Source organism: Nelusetta ayraudi, unplaced genomic scaffold, assembly GCF_046127955.1.
Source record: "Nelusetta ayraudi isolate G7.1 ecotype Tasmania unplaced genomic scaffold, CSIRO-AGI_Nayr_v1 ptg000042l, whole genome shotgun sequence".
NCBI lineage: Eukaryota > Metazoa > Chordata > Actinopteri > Tetraodontiformes > Monacanthidae > Nelusetta > Nelusetta ayraudi.
In genome coordinates this window covers 2,244,203-2,254,238 of record NW_027466092.1, presented here as the reverse complement: position 1 = coordinate 2,254,238, position 10,036 = coordinate 2,244,203, and the positions used below count along the sequence as shown (strand labels likewise).

Genomic DNA, 10,036 nt, shown 5'->3' with positions numbered 1-10,036 from the left:
TTTACAATTCATTGGTAATATTTTTGTTTACGTTATTTTCGCCCTTTGTTTTCAGGAGTATGAACATTTTAGCGACTTCTTTAGCCGTTTGCATTCACTGTCAGCTAGAAGGGAGGCAGCAAAAATAATAATAATAATAATAATAATAATAATAATAATAATAATAATAATAATGATAATAATAATGATAATAACAACATCATACACGCCGCCGTATGTGAGAACGTGGTAAAGAGAGTGAGGTACACGGCCCGTTTCACGAAACCTGGATATGCATGAATACACATCAAAGAGTAACATGAGGTTCTTTTATTGAGGTTTTTATTTACACCATCATGCCTCACAAACTGCAAAATGGTTGGTTTATTATTGTGGTACCTTTTTTTCAATTCAATGTCATTGTGACACCTACTACCTTAAAGAATAACTAATTAAACTGTTTCAATGTGTTTAATATTTCTGAGAAATTGAATTTCAGGATACAGCAATTGCCTTTCTTCTAACCTTATGAATGATGCCGGTGTTTGATTTTACAACCAATAATAGCACTAAGGTAGGATTACAGATTTTAAAAAAAACTGTCACAATTTGAGTTCCTAGAGTCATCTCATTGTAGGCTGAAAGGTGCATACACGAAACAAACAGACACCATCATAATTCAGTTGAACTTTTTTTTTTTTTTTTTTTTTTTTTTTTTTAAAGCTGTGTCATGTTCTTGGACCTGGGAGAGAAAAGGAGAACAATAATTATTAAATTTGTGTTACAGTCAGCATACAGTGTGCATTGAAATTGACTCACCTCCCGTTCAAGTTTTTTTTATTTCAAGGTCGAGTTTTCTTATCGTTTTCCTTTTTATTTCAGACTCTAATAAAAGGTCTTCAATCGTTCTCTTCTTGTATTGTATGACCAAATCGACTCGTTTTTGCCGCTGTAGATGCTGGGCATACAATTGTCTGATAACTTGTGAGTTCTGTGAACACATGAGAACTAGCACAGTGGAAAATTCGAATAATGGGAATGTCCTTCCATTAATTCTCAATATTATAGACTGAAAAGAACTTCAACAAGCTTGACATGATACCTCATTCCTTCTGGAGCCCAAGGAGATGGTCTCATCATCAAAACCAATTGTTAGGCTACATATATAGTTTTTAAGGTTCATCATGTGCACTGCATCATGACCATTACCACCACCGCCATACATACATAAGCACATCGCAACCCGATGTGGGTACCTGCCCGAAGTGAGTCGCGCAAGGGCAGTAGGTGCGGAAGTGAAAAGCGCATGCGCGGATGTACGACCTTTTTATGACTGTTTTAGACTGTTTTCAGACTCTACCCGATCTGAGTGTCGACGTTGTCGCAACCCGATGTGAGTACATGCCCGAAGCGAGTCGCGCATTTACTCTCATCGGGTAGCGACAGTCTGAAAACAGCTTAAAGCAGTCGTAAAAAGGTCGTACATCCGCGCATACGCTTTTCACTTCCGCATCTACTGCGCTTGCGCGACTCACTTCGGGCAGGTACTCACATCGGGTTGCGCGACAGCCTGGAACGACCGCTTACTACGGAAGCCCTAAGTCGTCAAGCATTAATACGTTTTTTTTGTTGTTGTTGTTTTGTTTTTTGCTTATTCACGCCGAGTTAACGAGTAGAAAATATTTAATGAATGTACGACTGTACGCTTCTGTAGAAATCAGAAGGCTGCACTTAAAAAAGAGGCATATAATTATAATTGACATTTTATATTTATTTAATTATTAATTTTGTTTAAAGTTTGATTTCGCATATGTGCAATATTACGTTTAAGTTTGTTGGGTAGCATTACGCTTTGCTTCTTCCATATTCAGGTTGAAGTACAACTTGTTTGGGTCAAATGGGATCAAGATTCTTTCCGATAAATATCAATGTTGGCCCACGACACTCACCAAGGACTTGAGGAATCTGTTTTTCCAGCACAAACATCCGCGACCGCTTCAGAAAGTAATTGTTTATTCTTCACCGCTAGCAGGCTGTATAGTAACTTGCACCAAGAGCCTGTCTTCGTGATATTTGCACTTTAAAGAAATACGCAATCTTGCCCAGAAGCACTAATACAATTTCTCTGGCTTAGTATAAACTTCGAATAGATAGTAAACGCAAAATATAACTCGGATTCTGAAAGCTCGTGCCCGTTCTTCACTTTAATCCAGCAAGTGAGGATTACTCACTGCTGAAAAAGAAAGTCATTTCACGGGCTAACCGTGAACCTGTGGGTGGCGACACTGCTCTACTGGCTTCCAGCCTGCCTGCCAGAAAACGAAGAAAAAGAAATGCCGCCTATCTTTTCACGTGACAACAGTGCAACGGCTTTTTTTTTTTGACAGCGTCACTGTTGCTGTTGCGTACGGCGGGACGGTGACCCAGCACCGCCTGTCCGTAGCCGATAACTCCGGCCGGGAGTTCGAAGGGGCTCTTCTCCTTACTCTGGCTGCACTCCCCCTGTAGTCTCTTGTCGAGTTTCTTTCCACTTTTTTTTATCTCCTCACCAAAGTATTTTCATTTTTGTTTGGTCAAAGTTTGGTCGTAGCTTGTCGGTCGTGCTAGCCAGACCTGCTTAGTGGGTGAGTTTGCAAAGTTGGTGAGTAGGTTGTGGATCTCGTAATTATTATTATTATTGTTTTTTTGGCTCGGATCTGTCATCATGGAGCAAACTAATGCCTACCCGGTGAAAGTTCACATCTACGACCTGTCCAGAGGCATGGCCCGACAGCTGAGTCCCGCCTTGTTGGGTAAGATTTCACCGTTTACCTGTTGCTCGGCCTTCCGGGTAATAATAATTAAGTACAATTGGACCGGACTGATAATCTAACTGATGGTTTGTTTGTTTGTTTGTTTGTTTGTTTTCTTTTCAGGCATGCAGCTTGATGGCATATGGTAGGTCCAATTCACTTTTTGTAGTCTTTTAACCCGACTGTCTTCATTCTTATTAAAGACAAACACCCCCGAAATCTTAAAAGTCCCTTATCATGTAAAGGGAAAAAAACAAACAAACTGTTTTTCTATCACGTCAAAGAACTCCCCGGAAGTGAGAAAATTCCATCCTTTGCTTCCCCCACCTTTCAGAAAGTGTTTGCTAAAACACGCAGTTCTGGAAATCATGATGTCACAAAGGGCACTAATACCTCACTGACACCTCTCCCAGGTTAGTGAATGCACCATCAGCCTGGTGTCATTGTCATCCTGTCTGTGTCCCCTTCCAAGTGTGTGGAAAGCATCAGTTTTAAGAGGAGTTTAAAACTGAAAGGGAGGCTGTAAACAGGGGGTGAATTCTAAAAATTTGGATAATTACTCTTGCATGGTGCGATTAAAAAAAGATGAGAAAAATTCTTGCAATATGGGGAATTCAAATGCAAAGTATACTTAATATACTTAACTACTTAACTACTAAATACTTAATAAACTAAAAAATACTTGCATAATAATGTTTCTTGTTGTTTACAGGCACACTGGTATTGTTGTCCATGGGAAGGAGTTCTTCTTCTCAGGTGAAGGCATCAACAACTGTCCACCTGTAAGCATCCACGTCATCGTTACCTTCCCGAGTACATAGAATATATCACGCGTAACATTTTCTTCTAATTTGTCACCTAAATAATGACGTGTATGTGTTGTTATCCGAGGCTGGCACTGTCATCGGCGAGCCTGACTCCATCGTGGATCTGGGCTTCACGGAGGTGCCAGAGGAGATCTTCACCGAGTACCTGAGCTCACTGGGGGAGAGCTCGTACAGGTAAAGGCTCAGGCTCAAGCACCGCGTGTAAGCATGTGTTAAAAAAACACAAACAAACAACAAAAAAACAGTATGTTAGTAAAGATCTTGGAAAATTTAGAATTTGCATAATTTTTTGAGTTTGCATATGAAAAATAGGAAAAATAATGCATTTATTATTATAATTTAAGTTTTCCCAGCCTTCATTTTGCAAGTTCCTCTGTGTTTGAAGTAGGGATGTTAACAATTAATTGATTATCGATTAATTGTCGATTAAGAATATAGTCGATTAAATTAAATTAAATTAGTTGCAATTAATTGAATTTTTTTTTTACACTGTTTTTTTTGTTTTTGTTAAATGGCATGGTGTATACCTGTATACCTAGAACGAGTTACTTTTAAACAACTTTAAAAGTTGAAATGTGACCCATTAGAAGTCAACTTAAAGTCAGAGGATAAATGTTGAGGGTGTTTCTACTGTCCTCTAATGTAAAAGTGGGTCACATTGGACCCTTAACATTATTTAAGGGTTAAATAATGTTTTCCTGACACAGTTTTTCATTGTGAAATTTAAGTTCTCAGGAAAAATCGCAGCTAACCAATTAATCGTTAATCGATCTGTGAGGTCAATCGACTAACGATTAATGAATGAATCGATAATTTGCATCCCTAGTTTGAAGGTCTTTATCACGACCCACCTTCTCTTCTCCACCCCCCCCCCCCGGTCTCTGCCTGCCTCTTATCTTCTGTCTTTGTTCTCTTGGTGAACAGCAGCGACAAATACAGCCTCTTCGAGCACAACTGCAACGTATTCAGCAACGAGGTGGCTCAGTTTCTCACGGGCAGAAAAATCCCGTCGTACATCACTGACCTCCCATCTGATATTTTGTCCACGTGAGTCCGCTCAATTATGAAATGTCCTCAGGCTCTTCTCTAGGCTCCCGGTGCTCTGCTGCGCTCGCTCTGCTGCAAAAATCAATTCAAAGTATACAACGTGAAGTGATGAGCGTCGTTAAAATAATTAACAGTAACCAAATCAAGTTGCCAGGCGTTCATTGTTATGGTCTGTATTGGTGAACATGAGAAGTGGAAAAAGAATAGAATGAAGTAGACAAGACTTGGATGGTATGACTGTTGTTTTCACTTGATGTCCTTTTTTGAGGGGTGTTGTTATTTGACTTTGACTCGGGGGAGACTTCATGCATGAAATAAGCCAAGTCTTAGTTCATCATATTTATATGTATATATATATTAATGATAGACATTTTCATACACTTTTAATGTACCATATAGGACCTTGAAACTACTCGTGCCCCACTTCTCAAACAAGAGCTCGTTTTGTTGTTTCCCTCCCCCTCTTCTCCCCTTCTCTTGCGCTGTTTGGCCTTCCTCACTGTGTGACTGGACTGTTTACTGTTTATTTCCTCTTTAGGCCTTTTGGCCAGGCTCTCCGCCCCTTACTGGAATCCATGGCCATAAATCCTGGTGGCAGCAACATAAATGGGCGTCGCTAGAAAGGTTACGGGGGAAAGTAGGACGCCGCCAGCCACCGGAGACCTGCCCGCCAAACCCTGACAAGCGATTGCAGTAGAAAAGATGTGCGTGAGGCTTGAACTTCGCCATAAGTTACATGTCCAGATAACCAGCAGCTATGGATTTATTTGTTTTTGGATGGAGGGTGTTTGTGTTGACTCAGCTGTTACATATCTCTCTACTCTGAGTTAAGAATCTCACTTTTTATGACAAAGTCATCCTTCTTTTCTCAGCTACTCCTTCATCCTGTACTGATGCTCTTCATGATGGCCAACTGCTTGAGTCTTGATACTGAGTTGAATTCTCCATGTATTACGTTACATGAACCCAATCAAAATCTTAGTGGACAAACATACCTTAGTTATTTTCTAATGATTTGAATTTGTACACATTGCTATGGTGGCAGCCTATACCTTCCTTGTACATCAGCTTCCAATGGACTTAACAAACTCAGGCCTTTATCCTCATTGTTACCGAGTATTATTTACAGAGAGCTGCGTTGGTAGATTAGTCTGATCTCCCTGTATGAGTCCACTAGCAGTCCTGTAATCAGGAAAGCATTTTGCTCCACTTCATCGTTACCCTTGTCAGAGGCCAAAGGTCACTTTGCATTTTAACGTTTTGGTGGGCCTGATCAGTCTTTACAGTCCTCTACACTCATGTGCCGACAAGGACTGATGTATTTTATCATTCTGTTTGGGTCCTTCCTTATTCATATGCTTATAGAAATACGTTCAACCTATCTATAAATGTAGCACTGCGTTTATTATATTTTGATCCTTTTTAGCTCAGGTACATCTCATGATGAGTGTGTGTACAATTGTTTCATACATTGTTATTTTACTTGCCAAGGATTTTGAGACATTGAAGAATATTGGAAGTCTTTCATAGAGCAGGCATATTTTAACACACAAATATATAGATATATTTATATAAATCAAGTGTTCTTTCATTAATAGCCTGCATTTTTTTTTTAGCGCCTTGAATCAAATCTGGAAGCACTTGCTGTTGTTTAAATTGAACTTATTCTAATTCTAATATATTTCTGAAATGTCATTGTCTAAGCTCTCCTGAACTGACCAGCCATGCTAAGAAACTAGTGACAACACTAGCACCATGACACTTATTTATACAATTTTAAACCTCTAAAAAACAGTACTGTTACAAACTTGTCATGTTCAAATTAAATCATCCTGAATTGTTACAAAACTGGCGTGTTGTTTTTTAAAATGACTCATTTTCCAGGCGTCATCCTTTGACATTGGAGTACTGACACCAGTGGCTCATTTGTGTATTTTTGTCTGCTGCTTAGAATATGTTTTTTTTTATTATTTATTCTTAATTGCCAAGTTGTAGATTTTTTTCACAGATTTTTTTTATTTTTATTTATTGGAAAATCAGATCAGTTTCACGGTCGGCCACAGGATGGCGCTAGAGACTGACTTTAGCAAGGACCGTTGAACTCGCTCCATCAGTACACCTTGAATTTGTTCACGTTGATGGCCAAAACGCTTGAAAGTCACACGTGTACAACCGTAAATGAATGAACCAGTTTTTAATTTTTCATGTTTGGCAGCGGCATCAGTTACAAAACAGTCCTCTTCAGCAGACATTTCTTGGATGTTTTGACTATAAATGGGTAAGTTTTTTGTTGTTGTTGTTTGACACAGCATATACACCCTTTTGCTACAAACATTAACATCACTGGTCTAATAATATACACTGTGTATCAGCACTGGTTTTTATCTCCTCCATGAGTCATTTTTGTTAAAAAGACACAGCAGACCATGATGAGCACCAGCGACGATGACTAGATTAGTATTCCCAGCGCTGCCTTTAAGCCTCTCTTATGGAGAGAGAAACTGCTGCATTCACGCAAGTACGCCATGCGCCACGTCTTCACATATTTGGAACCACACAACAGAGAGATTATCAACGCTTTGGACGTCCTGCCCGCTTTACAGTCAGTGTGCTGCATTAAACTGAATGTGTGCCGCAGTGCAACACTGCTGGCCCTCTCTCTCTCTCTCTCTCTCTCTCTCTCTCTCTCTCTCTCTCTCTGTATTGCACGTGTGATGATCTACACAGCTGCGCAAATGTAAATCTTTCTATGCGCTGTGTTAGTCGTTGCTGTTGTTAATAACCTGTTGGGCTAAGACATCGGCAGTGGTTTCATTAAAACATTTAGAATTAAAACAACGGTTCATAAAGCCCTTATTTGAAGAAGAAAAAAAAAAAGAAGTACAACAACCGTGTCAGGCAGACATATGTACATCGTATATACAAACAGAATAGTGTTCTCTGACAATGGGGTTGAGCTACAACTGTCACAGGTGTGAAACTTTGATTAAAAAACAAATGGGAAACAATTTTTTTTTTCTTATAAAAACATGAGAAGGTTGCTGTTCTTTCAGGTGTGTGACGTCACGGCAGGAGGAGCTTGTCAGGGCAAAGTTATTTCATCGCCTCATAGGCCCAACATGTGACGTTTAAGGGGATCTACTGACATTAACTGGAACAGAACATTTAGTTAATTTTATATTACATAAAGAGCAGATCCACCTGTTGGGAGGTGGACAAATTGTGATTTTACGACAACGTCACAGCTGGTGGGAGAAAGGTGTTGGATCCAGTGGAAGTGGGGGAAACAGGCTTTGACATTATTTTTTGCGATACAGTTTCCGACCAGTAAGTGCAACTACATCCTACATACTGGGCCTTCAAGTTGGACCAGGAAGCCGTTTGTAGCAGAATGCTCTTCAAGCAGCTGGTGAACTGAGCCCTCGGCAGGCGTTTCTAGAGAGCCAGCAAGAGCTTAAACTGCTTGACTTTGGGTCCACACTGGGTCACTCTGACCTCCACATTAATACTGCTAATTATGTGTCCAATTTAAAAAAAAAAAACAAAAAAAAAAAACACGTTAGTCATTGCCTGATACAAAACTTGAGTTTAAAAGACAATATTTGAAGAAGAAAGAAAATCCTCCAACAGGAAGTTTAAAAGAAAACAAAAAGCAAATTTGTTTGCAAACTCAAAGTTGAACATGTGTCCTCCTGTGTGTCAGTAATTACATGATTTTCCATTGAAGACTTTTTGTTTGCCTCCACTACAAGCCAAATATCCGCCGCTGCAAGCAATATTGAGGAATAAAACACCGAAGTGTAACAAAACCTTGTCCTCTTTCATTTTTAAATAAAAATCAGTCATTTCAGGACACGCGTGCACTAAATCTTTTGCAGGTCACTTCATTGTGCAGTTCCTGAGGGTTTGGGAGCCATAAACGCTCATCAACAAGTACAGTGAATATATTGCAGAAACTGTTGCATGTTTATAGCAGCAGCAGCAGCAGCAGCTCTGCTGTGTCCCTTTCGGTCCGCGCTTAAAGACAAGATGAGAAATGTCTAACGCTCCAGGCTTGGAACGCCTCAGCAAATCCTCATGCAACGGCGCCTGGGAGTCTGAATTCACACACGGGCATCCGCACATGTCCAAACACTCCGAATTACGACCCAGACAGCTCAGTATTGAGAGACCCAGAGCCACAGTGACTCCTTTCCTCTTCCTTTCCCCCCCGAGGGAGGCAAAAACACACCCGTTTACGTTTGTTTCCCCCCCACCACTTATTTATTCTCCTCCCCCCTTCCTCCCTTTCTCCTCTTTTCTAAAGAGTCCCAGCCTCTGGCTTTAATTCTGCCCCCTCTCTGTCTCTGTGGTCGGGATGGAGGCTGATGGGAACTGACGTGATGGTGGCTTTGTCCTCACCACGGAGTTAATGTGACCCCGGGGATGCCGTCCGTGTACGCTGGACCCAATGGCACACAATGCAAAGTGCTTCATTGTGGAGGCAGGGTGGGAGAAGCCGAGAGCTGCGAGGGGGAAATTGAGGAGAGAGACCAGCTGCAGAGGGAGTCAGACGGAGAGATGCAAAATGGAAGAGATGTATCTACGAGATGTAGGGGGAAACATGAAGGAGGAATATGCAATTTTAATTGTTGTTTTTAAGGTAATAATAATAAATAAAAAATAAAAAAAAGGGGTAGAGCCTTGCATCGCGCGCCCTCTCCGTTTACTTCCACTTATTCGGAGCTCTTTCTATCATTTTGTTGACAAAGCTGGTCTGGCCTGGCCAGGTGTGAATGTTAGTGAATCTCTGACTTCTCAAAGTTGTCCCACCGCTGTTATGAATAGTGAGAAGTAACCACCGCCACAGAGGGAAAACGTGCTGCAACTTCAGAAAACACATGTAAATAGCATGAGACATGCTTGGAATGAATGCTAACGTTAGCTACAATTATGCTGGTTATAACTCTAAAACTTGGTCACCTTCTGTTACCAGAATTCATCACCATGTGACGGACCTGCTTCCGCCACAAAGCTCTGCTAAAATCATGGATGTATTATAAGAACTGGATACCGGACTGGCAATGTGGGGGCGCACCGATCTTTCCCAGTGGCCAATTGAGGTACTGCAGCAAAAAATAAATTTAAAAAAATCCCATGGGCCCATAAAGCATTTCCCCCATAGACCGCAATACAAAAATAAACGCATTTAAAACGGCTGACAGGACGACCGTGACAGGACCCTTTCATTTCAATGGAGTTGAAAGCACATACGCCGAAAAAGTTTTGGACTTCCGCATTAATGGGCCCATAGAGCATGTGCAGAAATGTCACTTCCCATCATGCCTCTGTAAGCCACGTGATCTATTTGGCCAATCAGAGCCATTCTGGAGAACATCACTTACAGACACG

The 10,036-nt window shown here is 40.7% G+C and overlaps 1 protein-coding gene and 1 long non-coding RNA gene across 3 annotated transcripts; one reads left to right on the top strand and one right to left on the bottom strand.

Annotated features, from left to right (window-relative positions):
* Window positions 1-288: 288 nt before the first annotated feature.
* Window positions 289-2,224, bottom strand: LOC142893254 (uncharacterized). Of its 2 annotated transcripts, none has more exons than XR_012927679.1 (2): window positions 799-2,224; window positions 289-721 (listed from the first exon to the last, which is right to left on the bottom strand). It is a non-coding gene; the product is annotated as an uncharacterized LOC142893254 (long non-coding RNA). The 2 variants fall into 2 exon arrangements; XR_012927678.1 differs by having other exon boundaries at window positions 289-702.
* Window positions 2,225-2,542: 318 nt separating this feature from the next.
* Window positions 2,543-6,497, top strand: LOC142893253 (desumoylating isopeptidase 1-like). The gene is made up of 6 exons (XM_076033649.1): window positions 2,543-2,771; window positions 2,895-2,916; window positions 3,484-3,553; window positions 3,663-3,772; window positions 4,523-4,645; window positions 5,184-6,497. The coding sequence occupies exons 1-6, from the start codon at window positions 2,684-2,686 to the stop codon at window positions 5,263-5,265; spliced, it is 495 nt and encodes a 164-aa protein (XP_075889764.1). The 5' UTR covers window positions 2,543-2,683; the 3' UTR covers window positions 5,266-6,497.
* The last annotated feature ends 3,539 nt before the right edge of the window (window positions 6,498-10,036 follow it).

Bases quoted from the DNA above. Each gene is read 5' to 3' on its own strand.
- LOC142893253 (XM_076033649.1), top strand. From the start codon at position 2,684: ATGGAGCAAACTAATGCCTACCCGGTGAAAGTTCACATCTACGACCTG. The intron at 2,772-2,894 runs GTAAGATTTCAC...TTTTCTTTTCAG, and splicing joins GCTGAGTCCCGCCTTGTTGG to GCATGCAGCTTGATGGCATA. The intron at 4,646-5,183 runs GTGAGTCCGCTC...TTTCCTCTTTAG, and splicing joins CCATCTGATATTTTGTCCAC to GCCTTTTGGCCAGGCTCTCC.